The following is an 18,896-nucleotide window of genomic DNA, read 5'->3' on the forward strand; positions in this document are numbered from 1 at the left end:
GAGTCCCACGCCCCTTTTTTGTATGACATGTTTTAATAAATGTTATCTGTCAACTTTGTAAATGTTTTCTTAAGCTTGAATGAAAGGAATGCATGTCTAGTACTAGTATTTAATATTTCACTTTTGCCAAAATGATAAGTGCTCAAACAAAAGTACAAATCCAAAAGTTGTTGATATATAACTTTATTAAATATATAAAGAAAAAGTGTATCTAGTAATGTGTCTTCTTGAAGTATTGAGAACATGCCAGCCTAGCCTAAGAAAACACTAAACTAAAAAGTTTGATAATACAGTAAGTTGATGAATTTGTGCAGTTGGGCCCATTTCTTTGGTGCTTAGGTAACTAGTTCCTGTGTTAGTCCAGATTGTCAAACGGGTTTTATTTTAACTGCTTTTTGCAGAATGGTGATCTCCAGAAGTTACAATACAGAATGTACAGGCTGATAGGAAAATTCCAGAACACTCACTTGATGGTAGCAGCCACTGCATGTCCAGAAAGCCTACAGGTAAATTTGCAGTAGATACACATAGCATGTAGAATTTTTCTTGTCTATATATGAAAGAAATTTCATACTGTGAAAAATAATTCGTTTCCATTATCTGCCTGTGAGGATTCCTCAGCTCCCTGACTAGATTTACGTACTTTTACTGAATAATTCATTTTGTCCAGCATGCATCTATTTAGTCCTCATGGAACCGTCACAGCTGATGCTTCTGACTCAGCAGCTTTGTGCTTGCTATCTAAACAAAAAATGAGCTCGCTTTCATTTAAAGCATGTTCAACTAATTCCTGGAGAAATCAATATTTGTGTACTGCACTCCTCGGTCTTCAGCAACTTTAGATGGAATATGGTACAAGCAAATTCCTTTCCTGTTGCTGTTGGTTATGCTTACTGAATGCACGTAAGAACAAGATCAAAGCATTCTTTGTGTTCAGAACTAATAATTTTATTTTCTTTTCCAAGAGTAAACAAATACCATTTGTTTGTCTGTTACTTCACTCTGTTATCTGTGCCCTGGCCAGGATGCTCCTGCAGGTTGCTACTTTATCTGATTGCCATCCAATGCCTAATTTCTGAAGACAGTCTTCCACATCTTTTATAGAAAGACATACCTCCAGAAGACAAAATAAGATGCCCAAAGTTAGGCCATGTGGATGTCCCAGCGGTACCTGCTGGCACTAGTTGCCCTGACTCTTTGTCCAGCAGTCCATGAACTGTCTGGTAAAACAGAGATCTGGTGCCCTATGTGAATTACAAGCATATGTAGGATAAGCTCAAAAAATACGTGCACGCTTGCTGAAGTAGTTTCTCGAAGTTAAGGGCAGCATAGCACAGGTGAACTCTTCATGTCCTCGCTTACGCTGCTCAGTAGAGGTGGTGCCGCGCAGCCGGGGGCTCCCCTGCTGCCAGCCTCTGCTGCGGCCGGACGCGGGGATCGCTCGTGCCCTCCCAGAAGCGCGGGGCTGTTCCCAGCGCCCTCCGGCGCTTTTGCTTTCGTTTCCCCAGGTTCCCCCCGCGGGCGCGTTTCTGAATGCAGGTGATGTCACGAAGGTAAACACCGGGCATCCTGATGCTAGGAGCGCGTTGGCCTCTGCGCGCACCCGCTTCAGCTAAAGCCCCGCCGGGCGGGGAGCCGTGCCGCCCGGCGAGGCGGGCCCGGGACCCCGGCCCAGCGGCGCGGAGGATGCGGCCGCGGGGCGCCCCCGGCCCGGCGGGCTCCGCACCGCGCAGCTCGGCCACAGCGCAGCCGGGCGGCGGCGGCGGCGGGGGAGGGGCCCGGCTCTGCCGCCGCCGCTCCCGCTGCGCGCGGAGCCTCTGCCCCCGCCCCTGGGGCGGGGCGGGGCGGCGGCTCCGCCCGCCGCCGGGCACGTCACCAGGAAGCGGAAGCTCTGCCAGGGCAATCAGTTCCGGGTGCGCGCAGCTGCGGGAGCGGGCGGGAAGCGGCGGTGGGAGCGGGCAGGCGGCGGGCCGGGCCGGGGACGCGCCATGTGAGAGACAGCGGCGGCTCCAGGTGAGCGGCGGGCGGGCCGGCGCGGCGCTCCCGCTCCGGGGAAGGGGGGCTGGCGCCCCGGCAGGCCCCGCAGGGGCGGCGGCGCGGGCGCCGCGCAGGGCTCGGCCGCGCTCCCGTGCCAGCGGGCTCGGGCTCGCAGCGGCGGCCGCCTGTCTGCCGCGGGGCGCGCCGCGACGGGGGTGGCGTGGGCCCGGGGGGCGGGGGCGGCGGCCCTGCGGCTGCGGCTCTGCTGCCGCGGCCGCCCCCCGCCCGCCGGGGCCGCTCCGCTCCCAGCGCCGTCTCGCAGAAACTGCCGTCGCGTAACCTGAGTCCGCGTCCCTGGTGCGGTTTTGGCTCGCTGGCGGGGGGGCGGGCGCGCCGTGTCCCGGTCCGCTCTCAGCCCCAGCAGGGCGTGAAATAGCTGGCACAGCGGGCTGGGCTGGCTGAAAGGGCTTGGGACCGGCGCCGTTCGTAGTGTCGCTGCCAGAAGTTGGCGAAGCCTTCAGCTGCTGCTGCTCCGTTAGAGGAGTTGGAAGTTGCAGCGGAGCCCCGCTCTCCGTAATTGCAGAGGCCTTTCAGAATCCCCGCAGGTGCGCATAATATACGGATGGGGTTTGTTTTAGAATAAGCCGAAGTTGAGAGTGAATTTGCAACGAGCCTGAACAGCCTCAGAAACGCCGATAAGGGAGAGCCTGGTTGCTAGGGGAAAAGAAAGGTGGCATCGGATTAGCTGTGCTACAGTTGTGACATGTTACAGAGTTCTGAACATGTGCAGTCAGGATGTGCCTGTGCTTCATCGCCCGCTCCATGAGAGCTACAGAGCGTTCCGTCTATCAGAAGTAGCGGACTGGGAAGATACTATGAAAATGGGTTCTGCAGAGCTGCTTTAAATCTACCACAAAAAATGTTGCTGATATCTAGAGAATATAGGCACTTCATTGCTTAAAAGAAACATTGCAGCCAAAAAAGCTGTAATTTGACGAAAAGTGACTAAGGTTTAAAAAAAAGAGGTAGATGGATTAAAATGCATAATACAAACCCAGTATTACCATGGTAGCAAATAATTTGTTGTTGTAATAGCAGAAGGTACAAAAGCCCTCCCTCTCCATTTGTTAAAGTTCTGGGAGTATATACACAGTGCTGGCCTCATGCTGTCAGGTGGGGATTTTTATACTGATAGTGGCTTCTCAAAGCATACATCTCAAAGTTGTCAGATACTCAGAAAATATGGAAAATAACTATTTAGGATTACATAATGGGCATATTATGAAATTAGTGAGCAAAATAACAGTTTGTGATCATTGCTTGTAAGGTCTTGCTGATTTAAAGTATGTATCATAAATATGCCCCTTTGTTTTATCTGTCACGATGCTTTTGCTGATCTTGGCTATCTCCAGTTTGCCTTTGAGTAGTTTTTTTTTTTTCTTCTGAGTTCAGTAATAGATACGTACCTATAACTTCTTCTGTAGTAACTTGACTTCTAGAGCCAAAATCTAGAGGTTATTTATATTGAGGTTTCTAATTGTTGCGTGAAACCTTGTTTATGCATCAATAGTTGTTTTATTTTTACTTATAGTACAGGCAAGCAATTGTGGGGAAGACAGTCTGAGAATAAGGGACCAAGGTGGCCCTTGGACTTCAGTTTCACAACTGCTTTCTTTGGGTATTTGCTCAAATAAGAGGCTCCTGGTTTTTTTTCTATGAAATGCTAAATATGCAGTTCCAGTAGTTTCCCTGCTGCACCATACTAAGCATTGAGAATAGGCTGGTAGCGTTATTGGTATTAGCGCACGCGCCGTGTGTGTATATATATACATACATATAAATGAACTGGTTTTAATTTTGATGTTGATATCATCCACTCCTTCAAGTGGTTTTGTATTCATCATGTTGTGAATGTTGGTGAAGTAAAAATAAATCCTTTTCCATTTTTGTTACGCAAAAGTCTGAATTAGTAAAAAATTTTCTGCAAAAAGCGCAGGGGTTTAATGTATTGCTCGCCCATGCAAACGGTGGGATTGTGTTCTGTGATGCTTGAGGAGTGCTTGCCTGACAGACATGAGTTACACTCTTGATTTCACTGTGGCTGTTTAGTACTTTGAGTAAACTGTTGCCTCTCTGTCTGCAGAGAGGGAATAACGGCATTGACTTCCCCCACAGTGTTCCACTATCTACTGATGGAAGTGTGCAAGAACTAAGTTTTTTAATAACTGCATTACAGCGTGTACTAACTGGCTTCAGCTTCTGAGGAAACTGGGGCTTTTCTGCATTTTTACCAGGTAATACAATGAAGTTTTAAATTGATGTGTAGTCTTCACTACTGTAAGAGATTCTGCATTTTAGTCTACGATAGAAGTGAAGCAGACTTTTTTTCGAAGCTGTTTTCCAATGAATAATAAGACACATGCACCTTTTATTGTATGCTTTACTACAGGTAAACACTATTTCAAGTTTTGGCCAATCGAGTTTGTTCTGTTGATTCTAACAGGCACTTTTTTTAAGCTTAGTTCAGACTTTCCCAGAATGTAACATACTTTGTGAATTAAATCTATAGAGTGGTCTGTGAATGGTTAACATTTGGAGGAATGAGGATTTGAAATCCTGTTAAGAAAGGAACTAATTGCTTCCATAGGCATTTATTTTTGAGGAGCATGGTCATTTCTATAACTTTTGCATTACTGTGTTATTAGACTACTAGAAAGGTAGCTTAGTTCTTACTTAGGGTTGGTTTGTTGGGTTTTTTTTTTTTTTAGATGGCTTTTGAATCAGGAATCAACTATACTGTAGACTGTTCAAAACAGTACTGAGCTTAACAAAAGTATGGGCAGGGAGTTTATATGTAAGCATAGGCTCATGCTAGCTGTTTTTTATCATACTGGTAGTTTTATTTACCTGTGAGAGGCAGGTCTAACAGAATGATGTGTTGAACTGAGCTGGAAAGGAGATCACTGTAGGTGTAAAAGATGCCGTAAATTAAGTGCATTTTATTCTATTGGAGAAGCTGCAAACAAAATGAAGCTTCTTGCTGCAACAGAAATATCAACAGAATTTTCTGTTGTGCTGCAGCATCTCTTAGGATCTGCGTGTCAACTCTTTGTTAAACTAACATCTGTGTCCATGACAGTCATTTATTTATTCTGAGATATCAACATTTCATGTTTATATGCAGCAATCTCTCTAGCTGTACTCTGCAGTGTGTCTAAGCTTAAATATATGTCACTGAGTTTAAAAACAAAGAATACAAATCAGCATAAGCAAAGGTTGTTGTTCAATTTATTCTTCTATGGATAATAATGCTTCTAGAATTCAGCTTTGTAATTCACTGGAAACCAAGAGTTCACAAAAGAGGACTACAAATAAGAGCGATTTAGGAAATGATCTTGTTTGACATGACAAATACTTGAGCGGTAGGTCCGTGCTTGTTTAATGTTCCATTCAAGGGATGCTTTGAAAGGAAATGGATGAAACTATCACTTTATGTTGTCAAGCAGATACCGGCAATTTTACCAGCAACCTTAAAGCCTATTGCTTTGTATCATTAATTTCTTTGGTTTCCGTTAACAGTCACGTGCTTGTGAATTACTGCTACGAGATAACATCTAGGCCACCAAATTCAGAAAGAGTAAAGTTTTCAGCTGCTATGATGCTTGTGATAAATGTTATGTTAAACAGCTTTTAGATGTTAGTTCTATGTAGTGCAGTCAAAGTTTAGAAAAATCTAGTTAGTACATGAAGACTTATTTTATATATGCCTTCCATTAAGCTCCAAGTCTTCCCTTAAGTATCAAGTGGAAACATTCCCCCAGGCATCCTTTCTGTGGTTTAAAGGAGTTGTTTTAAATGTATAAATATATGTATATGATTTTAGTGCATAAATTACATGGAGAAGTGTGTCATTAGGTATGTTTTCTGTCACCAGGAGGATGCCTCTGGCAGTGTGTTGTATAGAACACAAATAGACCGCATGGATGAGCTGAAAGTACAGAAGGCTCTATTTTTATTATTTACTCTGTGTGTTTTTGGAAAAACCTTTAGTGCCATTGATTTTTAAATCTATAACAAACAGTAGTATCTGATTATCTCACTTGAGATAAATATAAAATAATTTAGTCTCCTTCATGATCTTTAAAGGCTGAAGAGTTCTTAAGAAAATGGCTGCTTGAATTTAGGAAGAATTGATGCATAAAACAATGCTACGTATTTACATAGTATGGCTTATATTATTATAAGCATGTTGTAATTCTGCACAAAATTATTTCAGCTGTTGGGAGAGTAGCTTTTTTTTTTTTAATTACTGTGATATTAAAATCTGTTTTCTAGCTGTAGGGAAGCTTACCGTACGTCAGGCCCTGATTTGCAGGGAAGCAGCAGTGCTGTGTGTCATGCTACATAAGGCCATCCAAGGGCGCTATACATTGACTTATGAGAGGTATAAACTGGTAAAAGATTATAGGATCAGTTTCTTCCCTGCTTTCAAACATTATGTAAAGAGGACTGTCTTAGAATTGCCCCTAGACTGACGCACCTGATTGCAGTTTTCCTTTGGTATAGCCAGCGTTAATTATTGTGGCTGCTGTAATCTGAAGACTAAGGCAAATGCAAACTGAAAGGAGCGAGAGCAATAAGGATTTTGGCCCTAAAACTTCCATGATCACAGCTGATAGGATTACATTCCTAGGTTAAAATTCTCTTGGATTATGACACATTTTTGCAATGGTGTCTTAAGTTCTCACAACATGTGTAGTAAATACCGAATCCTACAAAATGCAAGGGAGGAGTGCACTGATTTATACAAATACCTGTTTCTTCTCCTGCTTTTTCTCTTTATTCTGAGCAGTAATGTACAGAGCATCCGTTCTCTGTGTCTGGAGCACTTTTTTGGTTTAGTCTTGATTTCAATTATGATCCTCCCAACTTTTCTATGTATTTCTGTTCTCAGACACATGCTACAACAGTAATGATTTGTAACGTCTATTTTTTCCCCAAGGACCCCATGTTGCTCAGCCAACTAACAAAAATGCAAGGGATCTTTTCTCACACCTTTGTGTGAGTTAAAATGAGCATAATTAGTATCATTCATGTGTCTATGAGAATGCAAATCATACCTCAGTGAGTGAATGAAATTAAACAGGTGCAGACTTAAAAGCAGAAACTAATACGATGCTGGCAGACACACAGCTTCGTGTTGTAGTTATATGATGCTTCCCTGCTGCTACTGTATGATGTCAGTAAAATTAAATACCGAATGTGTTTTGTCACCGTCTATTCTTGTTTTTTTCAAATTAAATAAGAGCTTTCGTAGAACATAATTTGTAAATAAGTTTCTTTTGAAATCTAATGAGAAATGTTAAATGCATATCACTCTCATGTTCACAGGTTACTTCAATGAACACTTTTGTTTGAAGACACAGGGTAGCGATCCACTACTAGTGAATTCATACTGTGGTCTGTGTCGGGTATATAAGACCCTTACATGAATATTATTACATGAATAAATGTAATGCAGACGCAAAGAGAATTGGTATGATTCTTTTGCAGGAGATGATCCACTCACACGCAGAAGTAGACAGGAGGCTTAAGACAGAGCGCTCCTAAGATGTAATGAACTTAGTGGCCAGCTCTGGCCTGTGCTTTACAACGAGAAATCCTTCAGCCAATTTCTTGGAGATATAACACCTATGAAAACCTTAAACACTTTGATCTACTTATGCAGGAAGGTTAGGAGAGGACCTGTTGATAGACAGGTGCCCAGAGGTGGACATAAATTTTACAGGGACTTTTAACCTAACATTACGCTATCCCACAGTCAGGGCTGGAAGCTAAAGGAAGACAAAATTAATTATGTTTTAACAATGAGAGTACCTAACATTGCCGTGAATTGTCGTAGCTCTTACTACCCCCACAAATGCATAACACAAATAAAATTGTCTTCATTCTGAAATACTCTACTGTGGTCTTGGACCTAAAGAACACAGGTTACCCCCATATGTGCTGAAATATCGGGGAAGGCACTGGGTATGACTTCTGACTACACATTAATTTTTTTTTATTTGCTTCTGCTAATTCTGTAAAGACTTGTTATATGAATTGGAGTTGTTATGTTGTCATTGCTTTGGGGAGCAAAGCTTCCTTTTTACTGTCTGGTTAACTATAGTGATAATTTTTTTTCTTCAGAGCATAGAGTGGATGTGTCCAAAGGTAATCTGTCTCCTAGAGTATCTTTTTGCTTCAGTTTAATGCTACTTGCCACCCCAAAAGAGAAGGGGTTAGGGAGACATTTTAGCTTGGAGGAAGCTGTTAAAAAACTGGGTGTTTCTTATTAGGCTTTTCAAACTGTAGTGATCTTCCAGGACTGTTTCAGAAATACTTCAGCCATAAATCATATTGTCTTGAAAGAGCTACTGGCCTGCTCACCTTGATGAATAATTGAGTAGTATTATGGTACAGTACCCTGCTGAACAATGTTTTGGTTAATCTGACTGGAATTTGATTATGGAACTGCTAACTTCATTCTGCATACAAATAACATAAAACCTTCTTGTATATGGGAATATAATCTGAAGATTTCTTTTATTTTCTAGATAGTGACATCGGGGATTTATGTGAATAAATAAGATTGTTCTTCTAACCATTATTCATCAGTAAAACATTGCTAGTGGTGCCTGCTTCTCTGACTTTTGTAATGCCCAGATTTTTCCCCGGGTCTTGCCTTCCCAAATCGATGCAGGAAGGTTGGGTGTCCTGGTGCTGACCCCAGCAAAATTACTGCACTCTCAGTGCTGTTCCTGCTACAGTCCTGCCTGCTCCTGAACACGGTGTTCGTTGGCAACCTCGTCACTTCCAGGACCTCTTCAACTAGAGATCTCAGAGTTTGGCTGAAAGCGAAAGAAGGGTTCCCTTCTGTCAAGTGCTGCTGTTGTTCAAAATTCTTGTTATTTAACCCCAGCTTTCTACAGATGTTTTCAAGATCACAGGAAGCGTGTGTCTTCAAAGGAAGAAATTGAGGTGGAAAAGTAGTCACAAGTGCCTGCTGTAGCTTGTTCGCTTTCTTTTTAAAAAGCAGAGGGGTATACGAACTTGTTGTCCACTGCTTTGGGCTGTGTTTTGTGTACTTGATCTGTGTGTTTGCTTTCAAAGCAATACTGTATGTTCCCTTGGTCCCTATTTCTGTTTTTTACTGCTCATCTGCTGCACTGACAGCCACACTTACAGACCTTTAACTCCATCATCCTCTCCCCTCACTGCCAGGGTTCGTGCTGTTTACTCCTAACGTTTTAAGGAAAATAAGCTGCTTTGTTTCCCAAAAGAAAGATGAAACAACTCTGAGAACAAGGATGTAGAATTGCTTGTAGGTATATATGCCTTTGGAGAAAATTAGATGTTCTAACAGAGTTGTGATGTGGAAGGATCGCTGAGGATCCCCTTCCTCTTGGTGTCCCTCTCTTCCTGGTTCTCATGATTTCTCTGGTGTGTGTTCACAGTCCATTTTCAATGTGTGGCCATGTCCTAGGGCATGTTAATTAATCTAGAGATGCTAAGGTGCCGTGATCAAAAGAACTTTTTTTTTTTTCTCTGTGGCAAAGCATAAAATGTCTACCTTCTTTCTGCTCAGGTGCCTATCCTTAATTCATTCCTTCTGTCTGGGCTAATGCTGGTGGTAACAGTTTGTATTTTAATATTTTGTCTAGGACTAAGTTCTCCGTTTTGCTGAGTACAAGCCCTTAGGGCAAGGAGGAGGGCCACTTTCTATGTATGGCAAACTTCCTTTACATTCTAGATGCAAAAAAAAATTAGTAATTTCTGATGGGATTTGAGGGAGGCTTGACCAAGGTCTGGTTCCCTAGTTTAAGGATCCGAAATGATGCAGGAATGACAAATTATCACTGCTGGGGACTGGTGTTGTAGTTTGTACACAATCCTCAACCTAGGTAACTTGTCAAGTCATGACATTTCAGGGCAACAAAAGGTCTTCCTCCACTTCGCAGAGAGAAGCTTCATCAGGAATGCCCTGATATTGCATCTGTGCATGGCTCATAAGCCCCACAGATTAAAGGCAGTGACCTGTGTTGGGTTTGTAGGGAAGCCTGCTGCCCTGTTAAGTGAGAGGGAAGGTGACAAACATGTATCCCAACTGCTGAGACTTCTGTCTCTCCCATGGAGTCAGTGCATCTGCCAGGGACTTGAACGGTGGTTCTCTGCACAACCTGCTGGGATGCTCAGAATAGCAAGGTTATTCTGCCTGTTTAAGTACTCCACTGTTAGACTAGGCTTTGTTTGTTTGTTGTTATGTTTGATTTCTGACCTATGTGTGACTTGAATCAGCTCACAAGCTCTGAATCATTTCGTAGCGTTGTTCACTGAATAAAAGAACTGTCCTGCCAAAGCTATCTTTGTATAGATGGCTGCGAGCATATCTCTTCAGTCAACCATCTTTTAGTCCTTATTTCTCTCATCAGATATAAGAGCATATAAAACATCTTCTCCCCCGCTTTTACATTACAACTGTAAAAATTATGATGAAGTCGAGTTTACCCATTTTAATCTATGACACATTGGTATCTTACAGAACATCTTTAGCAACTCTGATAACCTGATAAACTGTGAGAGTTTTTGACAGTTTTCTAACTCAGACGTAATGTTAGTCGAGTCAGGAAGCTGGCTGTCTTGTTTCTCTGCTGAAAAGAAGTTCCATTTGTGAAGATTATTAGTTTTATGTGACAGCTGATATAGCTCCAGTTCTTCCTTGTAGGCTTTTTACTGTATTCCTACCTGTTGCTTTTGTTTTTAGAGTGTCTGAATTTTCATAATTTGATTCAAATTGTTCGTATGTCCCATTACAGCATGTAACATAAGACATAAATAGAAAAAAAAATCCACTAGTATGTTGTGATACATTGGACATGATTCCTGCATCAGAAGTCAATGGATGATGTTCAGATCTGTTTGTTCAATTGGAAAAGCAGGTATGGTGGCAATATTATATCTTTAGACTTCTGCATTAATAAGAACAAAAATAGCAATAAAAGTCTGAAGATTCTTGGGTACTTGATTAGGGGCCCAGTCTTGGAAATGTAAGGTGATGTCTGCTGCAGATAGACACTCACCAGGGGACAAGTGTGTGTCTGTGCTTTTTATTAAAATAGTCTATGAAAAATTGGTTCAGTGCTTTTCTTTAGATCATGTTTTGAAATGTATACATTTCTCTAAAGCTTCTTGGAACATCCTTTCCCAGTGTAACAGGCAAGTTTGAGTACTCATGTCTTTTGAGTTAGGTTAGAATTTAAATGTCAGATCATTCTAGCTAGGAAATCACTGCTGTGTCAGATGAGCTTCAAAGTTCACATCATGGTTTATGAAAAAAAATTTAAATCACAAAAGGACATTTAAAAAAAAAGGGAAAGTTCATGGGTGGCTCAAACACTTTTCCTTCAAATGCTGCCTCGCATATTGGCACAAATTCATCATTGTCTGGGAACCTCTGGCATACTCGGTAAACAGTTTGGAATTGAGTCCACACTGAAATGTTTCCTTTCACTAGGATTTCCTTGTTTTGTGATGTGAATATTGAAAGATTGATTTTTACTTTTCTGAAATCATCATTGAGATTATTTTTTAAGAAGGTAAATGTTTAAATAGAAATGCCACTGGTGTAGTATATTCGTCTCCTCTGAAATAAATTGGACCTATCTAGACCTAAGGAATGGGGTTTTTAAAATATTTTATTGTGTGTATATGCACACACGCACGTATGCGTCTGTGGCTTTTCTTTAGCAGGTTTTTCAAACCTCATGAAGTACCTTCCAAAAATCATTCCTGGGCAATTTAACAGTGCAGTTCCGTGCAATCATTTTTAGTGTCTGGCTTGAAGACCTACAAAGGTTCTGAAGTCTTTAACTTACCTAGTGACTATGAAATTAATATTCTTTTGAGAGGGTGGGGGTATTGTACTGCAGTTCTTACCAAGGAGTGAAATTGCGAAGTTCCTTTTAGGACATAGACTGTCCCATGGAGCCTGTGATGTGTTGTGAGCAACTGAACTGTGAATGATGCAGTGGGATAAATCAAATTATAGAAATGCAAGAAACGGGTAGATTAAGACTCTACTTTTTGTATTATATCAAGTATTTATACCAACTGTTTGTTGTAACACACCTTAAACAGATCAAAGTGGTGATTTAACTTTAAAAAGTGCAAACATTTATTTTTGAAATGGAAAACTCTGTATTCTCAGTTGTAAATCTTCTCATTTTTCTTTCAGATTACTCTTTACATCAGTAGAAATGGACAGCAGCAGTTTCATTCAGTTTGATGTGCCCGAGTACAGCAACACTGTTCTGAGCCAGTTAAACGAACTCCGCTTGCAAGGAAAGCTATGTGACATAATTGTGCATATCCAGGGTCAGCCATTTCGAGCCCATAAAGCTGTCTTAGCTGCCAGTTCTCCGTATTTCCGTGACCATTCAGCACTAAGCACCATGAGTGGCTTATCAATATCAGTTATTAAAAATCCCAATGTTTTTGAACAGTTGCTTTCTTTTTGTTACACTGGAAGGATGTCCTTACAGCTGAAGGATGTTGTTAGTTTTCTAACTGCAGCTAGCTTTCTACAGATGCAGTGCGTCATTGATAAGTGCACACAGATACTGGAGAGTATTCATTCAAAGATCAGTGTTGGTGACGTTGACTCTGTCACTGTTGGTGCTGAAGAAAACTCAGAAAACCGCAATGGAGTTAAAGACAGCAGCTACTTTGCCAATCCTATTGAGATATCTCCTCCGTATTGCTCTCAGGTGCGACAGTCAACAGCAGGCAGCGATCTTAGGATGGAAACTACTCCAGGCAAAACTCTACGTAGTCGTCTGCAAGAAGAAGGGCATTCAGATAGAGGAAGCAGTGGGAGTATCTCTGAATATGAGATTCAGATTGAAGGTGATCATGAGCAAGGAGACCTGATAGTAAGAGAAAGTCAGATTGCAGAGGTGAAAGTTAAAATGGAAAAGTCTGACAGGCCAAGCTGCTCTGATAGCTCTTCCCTTGGTGATGACGGCTATCATACTGAAATGGTGGATGGAGAGCAAGTGGTGGCAGTAAATGTTGGTTCATATGGGTCTGTCTTACAACATGTTTATTCGTTTACCCATGCCTCGTCACAGGCTACAGGTGTTTCCGAAACCTTTGGAAGCCTGAGCAATACGAGTCCTTCAAGGTCAATGCTGGGCTGTTTCAGAGGGGGTCGCGCACGCCAAAAACGGGTATCCTCTGGTCACTTGCATAGTGATGTTCAGGGCTTAGTGCAAGGGGCTGATGGTGAATCCGTTGTGAGTAACCCAGGATATGAAAATAGTCCTCGGGAAAGAAATGCAAGAGGTCATTGGTATCCGTACAGTGAGAGGCTAATTTGTATTTACTGCGGAAAGTCTTTCAACCAGAAAGGGAGCCTTGATCGACACATGCGACTGCACATGGGAATAACTCCTTTTGTGTGCAAGTTTTGTGGGAAGAAATACACCCGCAAGGACCAACTTGAGTATCATATTCGTGGTCACACAGATGACAAGCCCTTTCGCTGTGAGATCTGTGGAAAATGTTTTCCTTTCCAGGGTACGCTAAACCAGCACTTGCGAAAAAATCACCCTGGGGTAACAGAGGTAAGAAACAGGGTGGAGTCTCCAGACAGAACAGAAGCATTTATGGAACAAAAAGTAGATAATGATGCTTCAGCTTCTGAAGCTATGGATTCTAGTATGGAAATTCATGCAATGTCTAACACATCTGATTAAAATATTACATTCTAAGTGCAACACAAACAAGCACATTACTAATGTATTTTTTAAATCTCTTATTCTTTTAGTAATCCTCAGTACAAGTATAACAGCCTTTTAATTTTCCTGACCTTCTGGAAATCAGTTTGAAATGGTTTCTGGAGAAGACTACGTAAATATTCTTTGTTTTTGAAGGAGGCTGGGTTGTTCGCATTTGTTTTTTTTTACTTTTGAAGATGCTCAAAATATAAAAGACAGTGTGCTGGGGAAAGGACAGGAAGAGTCTGCTAAAGTCTCCCTACTGGTTGATCTTGGCAAGACACAAATTCCAGTGGAGAAAGATATTAGAGTAAGATGGGCAGCTCTGCTGGATACACCAAGAAGCTGTAATCTCCCTTATTTTATTTCCTAAATCCTGTTGCTGGTAATGAGTTACACAGCAGTGGGGAGAGAGAATATTATAGCTGTGATTCCTTCCGTGTGTCATGATGAAATCTGTTTGCTTTTACTAACTGTTTTTGGTAGTTAGTCTGTTTATATATATAAATTTGCTTTATATATATAAATTTGCTTTCACTTTTCCTATTCTGGTTGAGGTGAATGTAAAAATATGTCAAGGTTTATACCATGTACCGCTTTCAACTGCTAGGTCTCCTCTCTGCTTAGGATTTAGGACTTCAGACTTTGGGAGGATGGTTTTGGTTTTAAAAGAATGTTGTTTGGTTTTCATTTTATTAAACTATTAATTTGTGTGCAAAAGTGAGCAAAGTGAATTACCTTGTTTTAATAGCTTTGCTTTATAACATATGTAAACCAAATGCCATAAATCTATTAAATTATGGTTAAATTGTTGAGGGGTTTTGTTAGTTGTCTAGAATGCAAGCTGGACAACCTGTGGTGCTGACCTTTTTATATATATAGAGATAGATATATCTATATATATATACACATATATATATATAAAAAAGCAAACCTAAAAGTAGCATTGTGGTTTTAAATGTGTTTTTACTGGCCTCAGAATCTACCTTCATTTCGTACTGTAGAACCATACCAGGTAATTAAATTTAACTTCATCACTCTTCATGGTTGGTTAAAACCTGAGAGAGATGTTGCAGTTTAAACTACAGTATTTCCAAGCAGTGTTTTAATAGGGCTCTTCAGAGAGAGCCGTTTTCAGGTGCACATTGACTTCCTACTTAAACCTCCAAGTGATATGTCAGCACTTGGAATTTGTACTTTTTTTTGTATAAAAAAAACAAATACTCTATGGGAATTTCGAGCAATATGTCTGTTATTTCATGTGTGAGTATTACAGAGTTGCTATGGCTTCCCTGCTATTTTCAGTGGTTGTTTTCTGCATAAAGGAACTACCAACAACTTTAAAAATACTCTAAATCTTTTTGTTTCACCAATTTTTTTTTAATATGGTGCTAACTTCGTTATTTACGTCACTATAATCTATAAAATGTGAAATCTAATGGTAACAGTTAAGCAAAAGAAAAAAAGATAAAACCAACACACACACAAAAAAACGCAACCCCAAAACCAACAACAAACAGACAAAAACCCACCCCAAACAAACCGCAACAAAAAAACACAGTAGCTTGAGAGACCACAAAAGCATGAACTGGCAAACGCTACTGTGTAAAATTAACCTGATGAACAGATTTAAATTAATCACTTCCTTCTTTAAAATACAGGTTTTATATAATTGGGCCTTATGTTTGTTTAGCAAATATTGAAAATACATCTGTGAACGTGCTGTTTAACTCCTGAAATTTAGAAAGTAAATGACGAGAGCGCAAAAAGGTAGGTTTGCTATCTTGTAAAGCCTTTTTGGCTCCTGTGAAGTTGGGGCATATTTGTGCAGTAGCTTTATTAAATACACTAGTTCTTAATATTGTGACAGTCTGCAATAAGAATTAATTTCACTAAATACAGATTTACAGTATAAACCCCACCTGCTCCATTGGAGCAGTTTCAGTTAAATTGAGTACATGATTTGCCTCTTTGTCCTAAAATTGCCTAACTAAAGAGGCGGACGGTGGGGAGATGTTTCTCTCCTTGAAGCAACAATAGAACTTTTGTTTCCAGTAAGGGAAAGTATATGTCTGTGTCTAGGGAAGGTAGTCTATATGTTTACCCACTTAAAAACATGTTGGTGTTTCTGATACTGTTTTTTTTCTAAATGTTTGTTTTAAGTAATTAAATGAAAAAAAAAATGTGTTTTGATAAATTAAGTTTGAGACATGCAAAACCCAAGAAATGTACAGTTATTTTTAACCCTTTATCTTGGACCTGTGCTGTGGTGCCTTTGGTGTGACTTTTTCCATGGAAGTTTGAGTTGAGGATAGCAGGATATGGGTACTAATTTTATATTTCTTGAATTTCCTTGTGTCACAATCTTAACATTATTTAAATCTAGTTCTTTGTATTTGTAAATGTGTTAAAATGGTTTGAGTTTACCAAAGAGTGACTTATCCAAAATTGTCTCTGACAAAAATAAACAAAAAACCATCACTTTGATTGTACAGGTTCAGGTTCAAAACATTGTGACGGGACTGTTAAGGGGCAGGAAATGATCACTTTTTCTACAACATCAAGATTCAGCAGTTTGCAAGTTCTGCTTGCTCCTATTCGTGTTGATACGCCATTTACCCTTTCCACTGCTAGCAGTGTTAATAATTATCAAGCCATAACACAGTACTGTAAAGTTCAGCAGTGCTTCAAAGGATGCATACGTAGGGGAGCATAAACATCATCGAGCATTACACGTACACTTACAAAGTGTGTGACTCTGGTAGAAAACGAACTTCAAACCTGGCAACAGCAATTAAATTGTGCCTTGTCACATAACGGTATGCCAGGGCTAACATTGTCATGGAACATGAAGCATTATCTGACTGAAGTTCATTTCACAAGTCCACCAGAACAGAGTATGCTGTGTTATTTTAAGTAAATGATGGAAGTACTGTGCAGGGTCTTGTGCCTGTACAGTTTTAAGTTAGCACAGAGCTGTTACACATTTCATTTACAATAAATGCAGAAGTCAATAAAATATGTGAAGAAATATTTGACAGCAAAATAAATCATGAAATTATATAGGCTGGTTCATAATTGAGTCTCTTCTTAATCTACCTTTTTAATTATAGACAAATGTGAAAACCGTGACAGTGTCCTTTCCTCTAGATGTTTAACGTATTATGACAAACTGTGAAAATAAAGGATTTTATACCTTTGCTAATGTTTGTGGTTTTAAACAGTTATTTTAGTTTTTCTTGATCAGTTATCTTCCGTATTATTTCTTTTAAACTTGTAAATACGTTTAGAAAACAGCTTTGTAAATACTTACAGTATATTTGAAGTTCCAGTTGGTCGATAAGGCCTCAAGATTGGCTCTACTTTTTTTAGTGTGAAACCTTTCAATGGCATAAAGGATACTGTCAATTCACTGTTCAGCAGAATATACTGTAGGCCTAAACTGATAGTTCTTAATGCAGTCTTCCCAAGCGTAAATTCATGTTTTATGCTGCAGCCTTTGGTTTACTTTTAGACAAAACAATGAGGCCTCTTAATATGTTTAGGCTGAATAATGGGAAGAACAGCAGGAATAAAATCAAGGGCTGGGAAAAGATTGAATGAGCTTTACCTTTAAATATATATATATCTTATTTGAATTTTTGTATTAGTTTACTGTGATTCTTTTATCGTCATTTTTCTAAACAGGTTTCACATGAAACCATTGAAAGGGACTCAAATATGCAACACCTAATCTATTTTCCAAGGGAGTTTTACCCTTGAATGGTGCTTTTTGACTGGTCAGGGTTATTTATTAAATTTTATATTTGAAAGTATTTGGGGAATTATGTAAATTCTTTATATGAATCTGTTTATTTCATGAATTGTAAATTTCATAATACTCAGTGATTGAATTGGAAGTTTAGTAAAGTCATTCAAAATGTTCAAAGTTTATGATCTGTGTGCATTTTACATATATTTTAACAAGTGCCAGAATAGTTGTGTTTAATATTGTAGATTTAATACTACTTGCACACCCCTGTGACAGCATTAACTAAGTTACGCAAGTTTACACTTTAAAAAAAAAAAAGCTAAACAAGCAAATAATCCTGGGAGGCGCGTTCCTGTGTTTCTTCAGGGGACGTGAAGCCAAGTGTCGGTAACCGAGCAGGTTTCGTCTAGTTTAAGTAACTCCCGCCCGCTATGGCAGATGCAAGCGACTGCTGTCTCCCCTCCACCCGTGCTCTGAATTCAGCTGCGGGACTTGCGTTGCAAGCCCCCGGTGGTCGGTCTGGTTAGAGGTAGAGCTCTTGCACGACTTTAACAGTGTTTAACTGACTGTTAACAACAGTCAGTTGTTTGACTGAAAATTGTATTTTTAAATAACTTTTATTTGTATGGTTGTTTTTAATGGTAAATAATTGAACAGTTTGAATGACTTGACTTGTGTCATTATCTTGCAATATAAACCAGTAACCTCACAACTCCACACTTCATCACCATATGAAGTAAATGAAGCTAGCTAAGCTGATGCTGTAACAATTAATAACTTGCCATTAAGCTATTTTATAGCATGAATTTTAAAATATTTATTCAAATGATATTTTACTCTTGTATTCACTTTGTTTTTAGATTTGTGACATGAATATTTCAGTGCTGCTTTATTTTGTTCTGATGAATTTGTTTCTTGCTTGTAAATTGCCTTTTTTATGGTATAAAGTCAATGGGAATTGCTGTTTGTAAATTAAAATGCTTCTAGAGCAAATCTGTGGTGTCGGTGTCTACATTTAGATATTCAATTACTAAGGGACTTGCATTTTAGATGCTTTCACTGAAGTATTGTAAAAAGTTGCAGTTTAATACTCGTGCACCAACCGGGAATCAAAAATCTTTAGAGACGAATTACTCGTGAAGTTCCTCTTTTTTGCCAGCATTGCTGCTTTAGTTCTGAACAGATGATCATTTGAGTTTTGTGCTCCAGAACCTTTTCCAGCTCTCAAAGCAAAACAAAAACCTGCCAGGCGGTGGCAATTCTAGCGTCAAGCCAGAGGCAGGTCAGTTGGGTAGGGAGGTAGTGTTTAATTTCCACAGCGGCATCTGCATTTTGAGTTATGCCACATGTAA

At 40.0% G+C, this 18,896-nt stretch overlaps 2 protein-coding genes across 6 annotated transcripts in view; both read left to right on the forward strand.

Moving 5' to 3' along the window:
* Nucleotides 1-296: 296 nt before the first annotated feature.
* ZBTB34 (zinc finger and BTB domain containing 34) lies at nt 297-18,537 on the forward strand. Of its 5 annotated transcripts, none has more exons than XM_075111970.1 (3): nt 297-506; nt 10,833-10,955; nt 12,251-18,537. In XM_075111970.1, the coding sequence occupies exons 2-3, from the start codon at nt 10,915-10,917 to the stop codon at nt 13,770-13,772; spliced, it is 1,563 nt and encodes a 520-aa protein (XP_074968071.1). In that variant the 5' UTR covers nt 297-506; nt 10,833-10,914; the 3' UTR covers nt 13,773-18,537. The 5 variants fall into 5 exon arrangements, with proteins under 5 accessions (XP_074968071.1, XP_074968072.1, XP_074968073.1 ...); XM_075111968.1 differs by lacking the exon at nt 297-506 and adding an exon at nt 1,933-2,013; XM_075111969.1 differs by lacking the exon at nt 297-506 and adding an exon at nt 2,194-4,271 and having other exon boundaries at nt 7,369-10,955.
* The window catches only part of RALGPS1 (Ral GEF with PH domain and SH3 binding motif 1), a 150,964-nt gene continuing 134,007 nt past the window's right edge, over nt 1,940-18,896 (forward strand). The window contains exon 1 of the mRNA XM_075111966.1: nt 1,940-2,013. The gene's annotated coding sequence lies outside the window, so the exon portion shown is untranslated. The remainder of the gene's footprint in view (nt 2,014-18,896) is intronic.

This window comes from Phalacrocorax aristotelis, chromosome 17 (genome assembly GCF_949628215.1).
Source record: "Phalacrocorax aristotelis chromosome 17, bGulAri2.1, whole genome shotgun sequence".
Taxonomy (NCBI): domain Eukaryota; kingdom Metazoa; phylum Chordata; class Aves; order Suliformes; family Phalacrocoracidae; genus Phalacrocorax; species Phalacrocorax aristotelis.

Bases quoted from the DNA above. Each gene is read 5' to 3' on its own strand.
- ZBTB34 (XM_075111970.1), top strand. From the start codon at position 10,915: ATGGATGATGTTCAGATCTGTTTGTTCAATTGGAAAAGCAG. The intron at 10,956-12,250 runs GTATGGTGGCAA...TTTTTCTTTCAG, and splicing joins TTGTTCAATTGGAAAAGCAG to ATTACTCTTTACATCAGTAG.